Source organism: Moschus berezovskii, chromosome 8 (assembly GCF_049115385.1).
Source record: "Moschus berezovskii isolate FMDL1 chromosome 8, NW_MosBer_1.0, whole genome shotgun sequence".
Taxonomy (NCBI): domain Eukaryota; kingdom Metazoa; phylum Chordata; class Mammalia; order Artiodactyla; family Moschidae; genus Moschus; species Moschus berezovskii.
The window spans coordinates 100,610,543-100,626,917 of NC_142467.1; the positions used below are offsets into that span (position 1 = coordinate 100,610,543).

Genomic DNA, 16,375 nt, shown 5'->3' on the forward strand with positions numbered 1-16,375 from the left:
AGGCAGTTGGAGAGCTCAAAGAACTAAGAGTTTAGGAGGTGGTGGTGGTTCGGGGGTTGCAAGGTGGTCTGGAAGTCGTGTCCACCTTCCTGCCTTTGTCACTTCCCCTTGGGGTTGGCTGTTGTGTTTGTGACTGAGTGTAGTGCTTGTCAGCCGAGTGCTGTGACAGGAGGCTATTTTAATAAACTGTTGCAGTTTCTCGATCGGAGCTGCACTGCGTTGGCATCCCTCTTCACCGCTAATGGAGCGTGTGTGGCTGGGTGTGGGCCGAGGGAGGCACCGAGCTCGATGGGGGCTGGGGAGAGGGAGGCCGGGCAGTGCTGGGGGCCTGCCTCCCAGTCTGGGAGCGCTCCGGTGAGCGCCGCCAGACTGGGGGAAGGGGTGGCCGCACCCTGGGCGCCGGGTCCCTGCCCTGGAAGTGCTGCTGGCATCGACACTTTCCAAGCTCTCTTTCTTCTTCTCTTTCTATTCATAGCACGGCAGGCAGGCTCGTGTGTATGGCCGGGGAGGAAAACTTCCACTCGCCCCTTTGCGTCCCATAAATAAAAAAAGAAATAGAACCAGAAAAAGAGTGTGCGGGTCTTAGAGAAAGAGACTGAAACCAAAACACAGAGAAGGCGCAGCTGCTTTCCCCAAGGCCTTCTGGGGCTCCCTCCCGCCCGCCAGCCCGCTCGGAGTCAGGCCTTTATTTATTTATTTTTCTGGCTTAAAAAAAATTCTGTGTCTTTCTCAGTCCCAGTTCCCCTCAACCCCCTTCAGATTTGCTGGGTGGCCACTGCCAAATAGACCCGAGTAGGAGCCTGGAATGAAAAATTCATAACTGCTGGACTTTGCTTGTTCATTAGACGTGAACTTGTCGATTGGGCAAATTGTTTTTGGTCTCCAACTGCCGGGGGCTCTCCCCACCCTCTCGGCTCGCCCGGTTCCCTCCTCCCCTTGGACGCAGCCATTGGCTGCTCGAGGATGTCTCATTGCCAAATAGGTGGATCCTTCTCTGTCTCCCTCCCCCCTTTCTCCCCCCCCACCCTTTTTACTGGCTTTGGCACCAGCGAATGGATGGGGATTGAGCATGAAAGGGGAGAGAGAGAGGGAGTTTGAGAGAGAGAAAAGAAGCAAAAAAAAAAAAAAAAACAACCCAAACCCAACCAGCGCACACACATACACACAAACACGCACACACACAACACACACACACACACACACACAGCCCCTTCCACGTCCTCCCTCTCTCTCCTTCCCTCCCTCGCTCCCCGCCTCTTTTGCACGCTTCTGCCAGCGACGGTCTGCAGCCGGTCCGAACTCGTCCTCTTCCCCGGGAATCTGTGAGCTCCCCCTCTGCCTGCGATCAGGCTCAGAGGCGGAGGGAGGCAGCCCGAAGTTTACACCCCTGTGCCGCTGCCAAAGCCGAAAGCCTTTTTCTTCAGCTGCCGATTCCCCCCACCCCCGTTTTTGTTTTTGTTTTTCTCAGGGGTGGGGTAGGGCGTGTTGTGTGTTGGGGGTGGGGTGGGGTGGGAGGTAGGTTTTTGACTTTTAAATTTTGTATATTTTCCTTTTATTTATTTATTTTTTAAAAAAGCTGGAAGAGGATGCACAGGGGGTGAAACGGAAAACAGAATTTTTTGTTGTTGGCTTTTGTTTACCTGGCGTGTGTGGCAATCGACTCGCTCCCTCTCTCTGCTTGCTATCCCTGACCTTTCTTTTTGCTCCTTTAAAAAAAATATTAATTTCCCCCTTCTGTGCAGTGGAGCATGGGGGGGGGGGAGGGGGAAGGGTTTGAGAATCCACCCAAGCCCGGCCCCTAGTCCCCAGAACACCAATAATAACCCCCTTTAAAACATTTACCTTCCTCCCCTGCTCCTCCCCCGCCCCCTCCCCCCACCCGCCCCCAACTCACAACTCTGTTGAGTCCAGAAGCTCAGAATCGGGCGTTGGGCTTTGCCGGGTGCTTCAGATCAATGGTAATTATTTATTTTTTTCCAGTTTTATTTTTGTAAACAGAAATCAATTATTATTTAAACTTCAAACAAGCAAACAAGCGAAAAAGAAAAAGAAAAAAAGGAAAAAAAAAAACCAAAAAACAAAAAGCGAGAGCCCGGCCCTCTGTCACCTGACTGAATGGAAGGAGGGTGAAGGGGTCAGTGGGGACGGGGCACAGGATGCCCCCGTAGCTTTTAACCCTACTGTGGCTGAGACCACCACCTTATTTGTTCGAACAAGAAGCGTTTTGTTCCTTATGACTGTGGTTAACATTAGTATTGGTGTCGATAACAAAGCTGAAATCACATATTTAGGATTTAGATCTGATTTAAAAAATGCTGGGGTGGATGTTCCAATCTGGAGCAGAAGAGAGAATGAAAACAGCCTGGGGAGGGAGAAGCCAAATCCGTTTCCTGGCTCGCTGACTCGTGGATGTCATGTTCGCTCTTCTGGGGGTGGCCAAAAACCTACCGGTGTCGGGGCGTGAAGCGGCCCTCGCCTGCCCCGCGTGTGCGTCCACGGGCATTCGTGCAGACTGGACTCCGTGCCGGGGCGAGCTGACACGAGTTCGAGACTGCATAGAACATGGAGATGTCATGGGCGCGACAGAGCCTGGCGGGGATACCAGCAGCGTGTGTGTGTGTGGACGGCAACGTTGTCTGTGTGCGCGTGTGTGTGAGTGAGTGAGGGAGAGAGAGAGAGAATAGGTGTGTGCTCAGGCTCTGGGTGTCTCTGTCTGGCTGCTGAGGCTGAGATGGGAGCGAGCGGCAGGCTAGGCTGGTGGCGGCTCCAGACCACACTTTCCTAGAACAATTGCAAGAGAAAATTGTTGTGGGGGGGGGGAGGAGGAGGAGAAGGCGATTTTCCTTGTGCCCCCTTTCTAACGCTTCTTTTCTCCTTTTCTCTTTCCCCCCTCACCCCGTCTTCCCCTCCTCCCGTCTCCCCTCGCCCCGCATGCTCCCGGCTTGCCGCCTGCAGGATGAGTTCCACCCGTTCATCGAGGCGCTGCTGCCTCACGTCCGCGCCTTCTCCTACACCTGGTTCAACCTGCAGGCGCGGAAGCGCAAGTACTTCAAGAAGCACGAGAAGCGGATGTCGAAGGACGAGGAGCGGGCGGTGAAGGACGAGCTGCTGGGCGAGAAGCCCGAGATCAAGCAGAAGTGGGCATCCCGGCTGCTGGCCAAGCTGCGCAAAGACATCCGGCCCGAGTTCCGGGAGGACTTTGTGCTGACCATCACGGGCAAGAAGCCCCCCTGCTGTGTGCTCTCCAACCCCGACCAGAAGGGCAAGATCCGGCGGATTGACTGCCTTCGCCAGGCCGACAAGGTGTGGAGGCTGGACCTGGTCATGGTGATTTTGTTTAAGGGGATCCCCCTGGAAAGTACTGACGGGGAGCGGCTCTACAAGTCGCCCCAGTGCTCGAACCCCGGCCTGTGCGTGCAGCCACATCACATTGGAGTCACAATCAAAGAACTGGATCTTTATCTGGCTTACTTTGTCCACACTCCGGGTAGGTTGCTCTCAATCCCCCCTCTCCCTCCGCCCCATTTTATTTTACTTGCTGGCATTTGTTCTGTTTATTGTACCTCTTCCTTCCAAAGGATCCTTGCATGTACACACCAGGGGCCTAACTGGTGCACCCATTCTGCTGAGGCCTGCAGCTCCTTTGATGTCCCCCTTTCCCTTCTGTTTCCCTCCACTTGCTCCATTCTTCCTCCTTTGCTCATTTGCCATGTTACTGATTTGATTTTTCGTGCTTCTCCATCTTTGGAGGACTCAAAAGACGCTGCAGGTCCTAGGACTGGGGCCAGGACGCCCAGGAATTCCCCACGATGGTGAGAGTTTGTGAGGAACACCATCACCGTCACCAAAAACAAATCTCTCCCTGCTCTGATTTTAAATGAGCCAGAAACAGTATTGGGGAGCACGTCCCGGCGTTCCTGCAGCTTCCCCTCGAGTCCTGGGGAAGAGCCAGATTTGGCACAAGCGGGGTGGGCAGTGGTTCGGTGGAGAGAGGGACGTAAAACCCTGGGATCTGAAACAGGATGAATAGAAAAGAGGAAAGAAGGCAGAGGCGGGCAGATTCTGGGGCCCAGATGCCCAGGCGGGAGCTGTTTTGGCTGGGATTTGGCTGACAGAGAGGAGAAAAGTCATTCGATTTCACAGAGAGTGAAAATGAGCAGAGCTCCTTTGCACTCTTCCCCTTTACCGCCCCTTCCCCTTCGGGTCTCAGTTGAAGTACTGAGACCCCCCCCCCCAGTGGATGCCCCAAGCCCCAACACCTCTGCTGGGGGTCTGGGGGAGCAGGCATTGCTGTGGAAGATGTCTTAAAGAAACAAACAGTCAAAACTCTGTAAAATCTCCTTTTCCTTTTGTGTTCCAAGTAGTTCCACCTCTCTCTCCTCTTTGCTTTTCCAATTTCACCCTGCATTTTGGGTTGTGGTGGTTCAGTTCTCCTCTGTTCCTTTTTTTTTTTCTCCCTACCCTTTCCCTTTTTATAATTTCTTTCCGCTTTTGTTTTCTTACAAATTGAAACAGAGATGGCTGGTTAATTTTTAGCCTCCACTCAGCTACGCCCAATTTACTGCCGCCTTTGAAACCTAAACGGGCGGCACTCTGTGATTAAGCAAGGCAGAAGTGTGTTTACATTATGCCCAACCAACTTGTAATGAGAGGGCTACCAAACCTTTCCCTTTCTGTGTTTTTTTTTCCTTTCCACCATTCCAGCATTTCCCCTTCTTTCCCCCCTTGTCTCTCTTTTCATGCGAATGTAAGAGAGTGTGGCTTAACTTCACCTCTAGTGAATGTTCTTTCCCAAAAATGTGTGTGTGTGTATCTTCCTTCCTGTTCATTCACAAAAAAGAAAAGCAACTCACTTTTCTGCTGTGGTTACCCCCTTGCCTGTTTGGGATGTTGGGAGGAGAGAGATGACTTAATCTAGAAAGGAAATTTTGGGGCACTTTCAGTATTGCGTCAGGATTGAGGACTCGACTCAGATTAGCACTGAGAGTTTATATATTGGGAAACTCAGAAGGAGGAAAAGGTGATATTTTAGGCCTCCCTACTTGCTCATTCTCTCTTCTGAGAAGAGGCTTTGGTGGTTGGATGGAGGCAGTGGACACCACCCCCCTCCACCCCACTCCACCCCCCATTGTATTTCCCTCTGTGGATCTTTCTAGGCCCGTACCTGGCCCTGTGTGACTATCATAGCTCCCTCACGAAGAATGACCAACTGCTGGTCCTCTTCCTTGTTCATATGTTTTCTTTCTGGAAAGGAGACCAAAGCAAACATTAAAAGTTATTCCCTGATTGTCTGTCTGTGCAGCAAATCAGAATGGGAGGTAGTGGTATTGGAAGTGGATTGGGGCAGGCTTGAAGACCTGAGCTGTGTCTGTCAGATAGCTCCTCTCAGAGGGGTATCTGTACCTTCCAGTTTTGGACCTAGGGCCTCTAAGGTGAAACCAATACCCATCTTCCTCCTGAGCCAGCTTCCTCTACCTTGCTCTGTAGCTGGATCCTGTAGCTGAGCTGTTTCCCTGACTTCTTTTATTTTAGGTCATACTTTTTACTGCTGCTAGCAGGGGGCCAAGGTAGGGTGAAATGCATATGATGGAGACCGTTTCCTGATCAGCCAGCTGGTTCCTGGACTGACCAGGCAGGTGTAAGGAGAAGGGTGGCACCCCTACTTGCCCGCTAGACATAATGAGAAGATTTTCCCAGGAATATGAGTAAATCCATGCCCATCACATGTAGTCTTGGCCCCCTCTGTCCCAGCTGAGGCTGAGTTCCTTGACTAAAGCTGAGTGGAGAAATGAGAATGTTTTCTTATAATTTGTCAACAGTTCAGGTCCCTGGACTCCAGATAATTTCCAGGAAGGTAGGAATTTTGTTGCTGAAATTGCTTTAACTCAAGGGCACACCTTTCTGAGGGAGTGGGGGGTAAGTGGATATGGTGTGGCCCACCCATGGGCCTTGGGTAGATGGCTTGAGATTGCATGGAGTGGTGGGCATGGCTTTCTCTCCAAACCATTCCAGTTTACTCGCAAATGTCTTCTCCCGGCTGAGCCCCCAAACAGTGCCAGTCCAATAGTACAACCTTCCTTTTCCATGTCCACGCAAAGATCTACTCAGTAGGGTGCCACTTGTTCCTTCCTTCCAGTATAAACCAGGGTTGGTGGCTGGGGCAGCAAGGGCTCAGACAAGGGTTACCTTAGACTCTAAAAGAAATGCTGTCCTTCCCTTCAAATGGGCTGATGTGGGCTGAACTGGTGTGCCAGGTTTGATGACAAGCAGACTTGTGATGGTAAGCTTGGGGGTGTGGCTTCCCCTGCAGGCGCCATTGTCATCCGTCATCCATGGCCCTTGTGGGCCCTTGTTTTGTCTCACATGAAGCTTTAAGAAGTGGCATGGTTGAGAGGGACTAAAGGACGAGTGTATGTGACGTGAAGAGCCTTGCTCCCAGAACACAGTGTCCTAAAAGGCCATTCAGAGTGTTTTGCACCCTTCATGAGGGTGGCCTTCCTGCTGGGTACCTTTCCCATTCAGGAGGGGATGTTGAAGCAGAACTGGGTCAGAGAGCACTGCCATGGGAAGGAAGTTCTACGTTTTTGACGTTGTCCTTCCATCCAAAGCGGGTGTCCCAGGGCAGTGGCTGGAGACAGAGGGGAACCTGGGGCCAGGCAGAAGGATGCTTGTGTAAGGAAGGATGGCTGAACTGGTCTGGTAGCATGGCTATACTCTCCCCAAAGCTTCTGCAAGGATCTGAAGGTAAACGGGAATCTTCAGACCATCCTTAATCTAGGCCTCCGTCCTAGAAAAGAAAAAAAAATCTGAAAGTGATAAAATGCTTTACTAAATGAAAACGTCAGCTTCTCCCCATCAGATCTCTCCAACAGGCCCACAGTGGAGGCCCATTAAGTCCAGGTGTTCACGGGGTGGCTCTTTATCTCTGCTTTTTCAGTACAGAGAAATTTATACATAGAAGGAACCCCCATCACTAGTGCCAGCTTATGGTTAGTTTCGATCCATCCACAGCCCCTGATGCCCACGTACTCTGGGTTGTTTAGAAGAAAATTCAGGCCTTATAGCTTCTCCTGTGTTAATATTTCTGCCCATGTTTCTAAAGATAAAGATTCTTGGAAAATGGAAACATAATATCACTATCACACTGAAAATGATTTCTTTATCTGATCAGTGTTCACATTTCCCTAATAATCTCCAAATTTTGAGTGTGTAGATCAGGATCCTGATCAGGTTCATGCACTAAAGTAGGCTGCTCCGTCTTGGAAGTCTCATAATCTCTAGGTGATCCTCCCCTTCTTCTTCCTTCTTCATATTGGTTTCTTTCCTGGAAGTTTTTGGGTTGTTGTGGAAGGGACCTGATGGTTTCTCCTGTAGAGTTTCCCTGTCTGGACTCGGCAGGCTCTGTTCCCCTGCATTGGTCAATGTGCTGCTCCGAAAGGAGCTTCTGCCTTCCTCCTTGCCTCCAGGTCTGGGGACAGCTGGGGCTTACCTGTCGCAGGAAATGGATTAGCACCCGAGGATCTGTCCAAGTGAATTTTCTCAAGTGCAGAGTTGCCCTTCTCAGTAGAAGAGCTCCCTGGTTTTCACTGTCTGCGTCAGAGCTTGGGGCTTTTCAGTGAGCGCGGGTTTTCTGGTCCCAGCGAGGGCTTCCTCGGTGGCGGAGGGCACTGGCCCGCCATGTCAGCCCTGCCAGGATGTGGTTGGTGCCAGTGGTGCCCCGCTAGCCTCTGCCAGATGCCTGGCCTCATCTGATGGCTCTGGTGCGAGTGCATGCGAGTGGCCAAGGGCACACCAGCTGCCCTCTCTGGAGGCCTTGCTCCTCCTGAGGCCCCAGTGCCTCTTCACCCATGCCTCCTGTTTCCAGGCCCAGAAAGGCTGCTGGTCTGTTTTTGAGGCAGCGCCATCTGGTGCCAGGGCTGTTGAAGACTGGAGCCCAGTTACCAGATTCCTAAAACCAGCAAGATACACCGGTGTAGGGTTAGATGCCTTTGAGAGTATCCCAGAAGAGATGTCACTGTGATTCGAGGATCAGCTTCCGTCATTGTAAAAGTCTCTGTTCAGCTAATTCAGAGGATGGTTAAGGGACTGAACCAGCTAACATGTAAAGGTACTGGCACATAGCAGGCAAGCAGTGGATGACGGCTGCTGTGACTCTGATGTTGCGACTCCATGAGCCCTAGGACATCTCCCTGTCACCTTTACCTATTGGTTTTATTTCTGCCTTAAGGGTCGAACAAGGTGAGAGCTCATTTTTCTGTAACACAGAAGTGTTTCAAGTATTGGAAGACAGGGCTCACAGTTCGTCTCCACCCCTCTTCCCAGGAAGCTGTCGCTTCTCCAGGGCAAACGCTGCCAGTCTCTCACGCCTCCCACATTTGACACAGCTCCTTGCGCACTTCCCATTTTGGTCATCACCCCCTGGAGGCCCTCTTAAACTGGAGCGTTCTATACTGGACACGGAAACTCCAAGTTTGAGCAGATCCCAAGGTGCCACATGATTTGCTAGGCCTTCCAGCTACATATTTTGCAAGGCCCAGTGCAGAATGAAAATGAGGGATTCCTGGTTCAAAATGATTAGGAACTACAAAGAGATGATAGTTAGATCATTAAACCAAGCATGGGGTCTGTGTGACGGCCTAGGCTGCATACCTGAGAAGCCTGCCCAGGCCGCCTTTACTCTGTTCCTGTGACACGGGGTCCCTGGATCTGGCTGAATTCCGAGGGGGTGACCCCAAAGGAGAGATCAGAGATGCCCAGACCCCCCTGGGCTGGTCTCATTCTAGGACTTCGTTGACCATCTGCTCTTAACCTCTTTGTCCATAGCTTGTCCCTCCAACCAGTCAGGGGTCTCCACTGGTTGCGATGTGCAGGGGGTCCTTGTGGAGTGCTCACTGTCTTGGCTGAATTGGAAGCTGTAGCTCAAAGGGGAAAAAAAAAAACTACCTTTGTCTGAGTTTGAGCTGGCAGTGTTCGGCCCATGAATAAGCCAGAGGGTACCTGGGAGCCCAAGCATGATGGCCAGCTGTGCTCTGCCGCCCACCCAGAGGAAACGGGGCCGCTCTGTAGCAGGAGGGCTGGGGGCCAGACGTGTGGAAGGTCCTCCTGAGGCTTCGGCTCGCTTTCTGGCACTGCAGGAAGATGGGTGAAGTTTCTCTATTCATGAAATACACACGCACTTGGTGAGCCTGCTGTGAGCAAGGCCCTTCTAAGGATGAGAGACTCTTGCACGTGGTCTGCAAGGTTTGAGCAAAGGTCCCCTGATAGTTTCTAGAAGACACTGACCTATAGCTGTGAACAGTGATGCGTGCCAGAGGCGGGGGAAGACCCCTCAGGGCTTCACAGGACAGCGCCAGGTGGGCTGTGAAGGAGGAGGCAGCCTTCTAGAGTTGCAGGGACCTGGGGTGCTGAGGAAGGCATGCCAAAGGGGTAGGAGGTTTTGCCCTGGTCCCCCTCTGTCCTGCATCCTGCAACTGCTGAGCAGAGAAGGTACAGCTAAACATCCCCCTTTCTGTCTTGGGAAGAAGGTGTCTCCCTCCCCACCCCTCTTTCTCTTTGCCCCGTCAGTCCCACCCCCACCCCACCCCCCTGTCTCAGGAGCTGCCACGCTTCAGTTATTTTATCCTTCAGTGTCCGATTCAGAAGTCCTTTCAAAGGCCCCAGCAGTGTCAGCGCGGTGCTCACACAAAAGACCTCTTTGATTTCTTGTTTGTTTTCATTTGCCAGTGGAGGGGGAGGGGGCAGGAGAGAAAGAGCTTCTGGGTTTTAAAATTTTTATTTGGGTTGCTTCATTCTCAGAAGAGTTGGCTCCCAGGAACTCTTTTCTGAGTGAGGGGCTCAGAGGCGGGAGGCAGCCTTCTGGGGAGAAGCCTGGGATGGGGTGTGGGCACTGCCTCCCGAAGCAAGGGGGCTTAGGATACAGTCGTCAATTCACCTTACATGTTCTGTGTTAGGCCTGAAGGTGGGAAGGATCAGCTAGGAGCCCTGCTGCTTGTGTAAGGAAAGGTCGGAAGTGCCTGGCATGGAAGGACATTCCCCCTGTGAGCCAAATCCCCAGCAGCTGTAGGATTTGAATGGTCCTGAACCTTGACTTTGCCGTTTTCCCTTTATCATCCCCGATTCTGCCGTGGCCTTCTTGGTTGGATGGATGGGAAGGGGATTGGGGGGGTCCTTTTAACATGTACGCTCCTTGGAAACTCTTAGCACTCTGGAATACAGGCGGGGGCTCCCCTCTCTCCATCTGGGAACTGGGGGGCTGAGAGGTCTGCCCTCCAGTCTGGCATCCTGCCAGTAATGGTACACAGGTCCGGGAGGAGCCCCTGTCCTCCCAGGCTCACATGTTCACCCCACGCCGCTTGTCTCCACGTGATGACTGGCCTCTGAGATGGTGCGGCATGGGTACCCCTTCCAGAGGGTCCAGCCCACGGCTCATAGAGGGCAGGATGGTTCTGGCTGACGAGAAGGGAGCTGAGACTGAAAGCAGATGGAGGACCACCGGTGCCCGTGGTTTCGGGCCACAGACGCGGCGATCAGCACCTGTGTGGGTGCATGACTTTAAGCTCATGTGGCCACACCTGATGTACCAGTGAGAAGGGGTGCAGCTTGTTGGTCGCTGTGTCTGTGTGGAGCCTGGTTGCCGGGGCTGGGGAAGAGAGAGCCGGAAAGCGAGGCTTGGGCAGGTGGTCACGGGCGTCAGCAACAGGGAAGTGTGCCCACTGGGTGAGGGGGGCTCCGCAGGCCTGCTTGGCAGACGGAAGGAGGAGGCTGGGGGGCTGAGAGATAGATAAATATAGCTGATGGCATTTCTCATGATAGGTTTTTCTTGGCACTGAGGGCACCGTGGCAAACAGTACGACAAACGCCTGGCCCTGCAGGCCGCCGTCGCCATTTTAAGCATGTTTGAGCCGAAGAGTTGGCATTAGGAAAGGGTCCCAGCAGGCAGAGGGGCGGCGGCATGGGGGTTTGGCTGGACTGGGCTTCACCCCCTCCCCACCCGGGTACCTGGGTTCCTTACATTGTTTGTATGCATGTCTAATATCTGATTTTCTGGGAGTCTAAGAAAATATTCTAGGGTTGCCCTTTGTGGGCCTGTCTTCCAAGTGACTTGTGTCCCCAGCAGCCCCCGTGGCTGGTTGGCTATCAGTGGTGGGGGGTGTTCTGGCTCTTTTCCTCACTTTTGATGTCTTAATGACGACCCGGCATGCCACTGCGCCCAGGGTCAGGGCCATCTTTTTTTTTTTTAAATTTTTACTGGAGCATAGTTGATTTACAATATTGTCTTAGTTTCAGGTGTATAGTAAAGCGTATCAGTTATACTTACATAAATATCCACTTTTTAAATATTCTTTTTCCATATAGATGAATACAGAGTATTGAGAAGAGATCTCTGTGCATCGTTTGTTATTAATTTGGAGGACATCTGATAACTTAAGGGACATTCCTTTGTCCAGGTTCCCAACGACTTTTTGTTCCCTGTTGGTGGAGGAAAGGGCACACCTGTGGTCTCCATGCCCTGCTTTAATTCCATTTTTCCACTGAAGGTCCATTATGGTCGAGGCACCGTGTTGAGTCCTGTTCGCGTGTTAATCACCCAAATTCTTAACATTGATTCTGGTTTTAAGCCCGCATTCCCAGCGGTGAGCGTGTGCACTCAGGTGACACACACAGGGGTCTTTGTGTGTAGTGAGGAGCTGGGGAACCAGACTCAAGGACCTGGGAGGCTTCCTGGAAGGTGACCTGCTTGATCTTCACCTTGAAAGACAGTGAGGAATTAGCTCGTTTTAGTCAGCTGGCTGAGCCTTTTCAGCTTGTCTGGGGCTGATTCCACCCTCACAATGGCTGAGTGATATAGGCAGGGCAGGTATCATTATCCCCCTGTACAGAGAAGGGAACTGGTACAGGGATGTCAGGGTGCTTGGGTTGCACAATCAGTTTCCTGCAGAAGGACCCAGGTTTCCGGTCAGCGAGCACCCTGGCTCCCCTCTGTGGGCTTCGCTGCTCCTTGAATGTCATGGGGATTGCTGGCCTTGGTGGGGTCTCAGAGGAGAAAGCTGTGCAGGTCCCCATGGTCTCCCTTGCTCTCCAGGAGCTGAGACACGGGCTGGAGCCCAGCCTGTGTCTCAGCTCAAGGGCTCCCCCAGCTGCTGAGCATGTAGGGTGGAAACAGACCTCAGGAACCTGGCCCATCCTTGACAGTGGTCTCCGTTCCTACCAGTCAGGCCCTGCCTCTGACCTGAGAGGCAGCATACTAGCGTAGACCAGGCAGGGGAGGTCGGCTGGACACCCCCATCGTGCTTTGGCCAGCTCAGCTTCTTGGCACCCCGTCGTGGGGAAGGTAGACTGTGCAGGAAGTCCAGGTGTATGGCCAGGCAGGCTTGGCTGGATCTTGGGAATCCCTGATCCTTGGTCGGTCACGCCCTTTTTCCTGGGAGTTTGCTTGGAATTGCAGTTTGAAATAAAAGTGAATATAATTATCCTAATTAACCAGATGATCGCTGGAAGCTTTGCAAATCTGCTCTTCATTGCCTTTTATGCTGCTGAATTCACATAGACTCTCCCTCTTACCCTTTTTTGAAAGTTTGAAAACTTCAGGGTTATGTATATAAAAACTCTTCCAACATGCTGAAGGGGCTGGGTGTGAGAGAGGATAGCTCACTGCTGAAGATTTTCCTGTTTCCCTGGAGAAGAAGATAGGGACTTCAGCTCTTAACCATTGAAATCAGGTCCCATAGAGCAGGGTTTCCCAATCGTGACGCTGTTGCCTTTAGGGCCGGATCCTTCTGTGTCATGGAGACAGTCCTATGCATCATAGGGTGGTTAACAACATCTCTGGCCTTGACCCACTAGATACAGCCCTTGCCCCATGTGCGACAACCAAAATACATGCTTGCCAAGTCTTTTCAGTCCTGTCTGACTCTTTGCGACCTTATGGACCGTAGCCTGCCAGGCTTCTCCATCCATGGGATTCTCCAGGCAAGAATACTGGAGTGGGTTGTTGTACCCTTCTCCAGGAGATCTTCCAGACCCAGGGACTGAACCCACGTCTCTTGCATTGGCAGGCGGGTTCTTTACCACTGGTGCCACCTGGGAAGCCCGGCACCTGAAACACTTTCATACGTTTCCAAGTATTTCTGAGGGCAGAGTTGCCCCAGCTGAGATCCTCTGGCCTATAAGAAATAGAGAGACTCAGACAAAATGTTCCCCAGATTCACCTCTTGCCTCTCTTCCAGTTTAGGACCTATTTATGTTTTCTTGAGTGGTGGCAGAATCTCTGAGCCCTGCTGTCCCCCGGTCTGTCCTGTTCCATTTGTCCCTTTCTGGCAGAAAGACCCTGGACTAAAACCACCTGAGACTCCTCTCCCCTTGGGAATCACGAGTGCCGCTCTGAGTCTCCTGCTGAACATCCCTCCTGACGTTTTGCATTGCAGTCTTTCTGTGTGCCCGGGCTGCTATTCTGGGGATGGGAACCGGGATCTACGGCTCAGCTGACCCAGGCCTGTGGGGAGAGCCAGTGACCACATCAGGCCCACCCGAGAGCCCAGAGAGTGGCGTTTTGTTTCTACAGCATGGGATGCGGAGACTGGAAGTGTTGCCTGAGCCTTGGCACTCATCTTTTTAAAAGATACATTTGATTTTTCTTATTATGGTAGTAAGACACACTGTTTATTAGAACCTCAAACAACAGGGAAATGTAAGGGACAGGCTCTCCCAACCACCCTCCTGTGCCAGAAAGAAACTTACTTCCCAGGTCTGTGTAGGTTCTTCTAGTTTTTCATCAGTTAACTTCTCATCAAACCACTTTTAAATGCAGAGGTATCTATTTTAAGAGTGGATGATATGTTTAGGCTAATTGAATTGACTCCATCATGTATTATCGCGGTCTTAAATTTTCCTGTTCCCTGCCCATTTCACTCGTGTCCCCCGTAACCCCAGGTACAGAGTCCCTGTCCTCTTTTCCCCTGAGATGACAGTTTCTATTTGCCCTTCCTGGGAGCAGGGTGACCAGCAGAGCGTGTGTCACCATCCAACCGGCCAGGCTCCTGCTCTGGGGCATTCCTGCCAGCGGTGTAATGCCGAGGGCCATGGCGGCAGCCAGGGCTCCCACAAAGCCTGGCTCCTGTGGGGTGATGAGGGAAGGAGGAGCCACTGAGAAGTGGCCTGCCTGACTGTGCCTGGCTTGGCCCCAGTCCTTGCCTCTTTCCAGCTCTTTCCTGGAGGGCCAGGGTGCTCCTCTGCATGGGGCCAACCTCTGCCAACTGGCCTGGCGTGCTGGAGGCTTTTCTAGACCCTACAGGCTCCTTCCAGGGGTGACTGCTGCTGGTTTTTTCTTTTCTTGAAATGGAGAGTGAAATGTCTCTCAGCCTTCCAGGAATTACCCCTTCATAATTCTTTGTGTTGGGCTCAAAGATACAGCAGACAGAAGTGTTCTCTGCAGGCCAGGGGCAGGGACAAGACAGGAAGAAGGAGCCTGGATAGAGCTTTGCGGCTGGGTCTGATGGCCTTGGGGAGGTTGTGGATGACAGCCGGGAGCAGGGTGACACCTGCTGACTCCTGGACAGGGTGGAGTGTATGGAGGGATCCAGAGATCCCTGGAGGCGGCCTGCAGGAGGCCTACCAAGTGCAGCCTTGGGGAATGTGTCCTTATTATGCCTGCGGATTATATCCCCATTAGTGTATAATTATTATGTAATGGGTGTTATTGCATAATGGCAGTTATATAACACGTGGCCCAGAATACGGGGCGGGGGGGCATGTAATAAGTGTATATCCTCTGGCTATAAATAGTCACCAGCCTAGCACTGAATCTGTGGTCACACCAGAGCCACCTTATAAATACCCAGCGCTGGGCTATAAATTTCTGAGCCGTGATGTAGGCAGGCGTGATACCTAGCTAGGGAGGGGTAGGAGGGCCCTGCAGCCCCACCCCCCACATGACATCATTGTTTCTGTAGTAACAGACGGCTCCCTGGGGGCCCAAATGAAGAGAGGCCTTCAAAGGGAGAAGGCAAATGGATAGAAAGCTTTGGGGGCGGGGGTGGGGGGTGGAGAGATGCTAATCCTGAGGCCTGCCAGGTGGGGTCCCTGGTGCAGTGGGCTCTCAGGTGTTCAGCCGTACCAGGGAGGAATCCCATGTCCTTTCATGCCCTCTCTAGAGGGTCTCGGGTCCCGTCCCTGTGTCTAGCAGTTTATGTGAGACTCAGCCGAGTGCTGGGGGGAACAGGAGAGCCAAATGGTCTCTCTGCATCCTCCCGCCTCCTGGAGGCCTCTCCACAGCTCCGGGGCCACTTGCTGAAGGGGAGTTGAAATGTGCACCCACCAGAACCCTGCACCCCAGTTCTGTCCTCGTCAGAGTGGGGCCATTGCTCCTAGCAGAGGCTTTAAGTCATTTTCAGCCTTAGTAACATAAAAAATATGTGAGCAATTCGGCGCATGTCTCAGAGAGCCTCGTGGAAGTCATGGCCCTGGGAGATGGTGCTCAGAAAGGAAGAGGAGGCAAGGATGATATTTTGGCCCCAGAAGGATCTGTGGGGTGGGATGTCATTTTTCAGGTGTATGAGAAGTGGTTTCATACACAGCGATGAAGGGCTGCTGTTTGCATCCCTGAAGATAGAGGAGGAAATGTGTTTTGATGGCAAGTGGCGGGATTGAAGTTAGTTGGGAGGGAGGAAGGGTGAGTGACCTACTTGTCCCCATTTGCCCAGGAGTTTCCTGGTTTCAGCGCTGAAAGTTCCTTTTCCCAGGAAAGCCCTTTGTCCCCTGAAAACCAGGATGGTTGGTCATCTGAGAACAGTGGTTTTCCACCAGGGCCGATTTTGCCCCTCAGGAACATTTAGCATCTGCTGTGGACGCTTTTGGTTGTCACAACCAGGGGAGGGTGCTGTTGGCATCTCGTGAGTCAGGGCGAGTGCACAGGACAGTCTCTCAACAAGGAACCACTTGGCCCCAAATGGCACTGTAGATCTTCCTCAACCTACAATCAGGCTACATCCTGATAAACCCGTCATAAATTGAAAATATTGTAAGTCAAAAATGCTTTTAATACACTTAACCTACCAAATGTCATAGCTGAGCCTGCTGCTGCTGCTGCTAAGTCGCTTCAGTCGTGTCTGACTCTGTGTGACCCCATAGACGGCAGCCCACCAGGCTCCGCCATCCCTGGGATTCTCCAAGCAAGAACATTGGAGTGGGTTGCCATTTCCTTCTCCAATGCATGAAAGTGAAAAGTGAAAGTGAAGTTGCTCAGTCGTGTCCAACTCTTCGTGACCCCTTGGACTGCCAGGCTCCTCCGCCCATGGGATTTTCCAGGCAAGAGTACTGGAGTGGGCTGCTAGCCCACTTTAAACGTACTCAGGACACTTCCACTAGATTACAACTGGGC

General features: G+C 52.2%; 1 protein-coding gene across 5 annotated transcripts in view; it reads left to right on the forward strand.

The window, feature by feature from the left end:
* Window positions 1-16,375, forward strand: part of NFIX (nuclear factor I X) — a 97,537-nt gene that overhangs the window by 25,065 nt on the left and 56,097 nt on the right. For 3 of the 5 annotated variants that reach the window (XM_055431275.2, XM_088839051.1, XM_088839050.1), the window contains one exon: window positions 2,956-3,487. In XM_055431275.2, coding sequence (XP_055287250.1) covers window positions 2,956-3,487 — 532 coding nt within the window. Of the gene's footprint in view, window positions 1-1,882; window positions 1,959-2,916; window positions 3,488-16,375 lie in introns of those variants that run through there. The other 2 variants (XM_055431276.2, XM_055431277.2) reach the window with 2 other exon arrangements.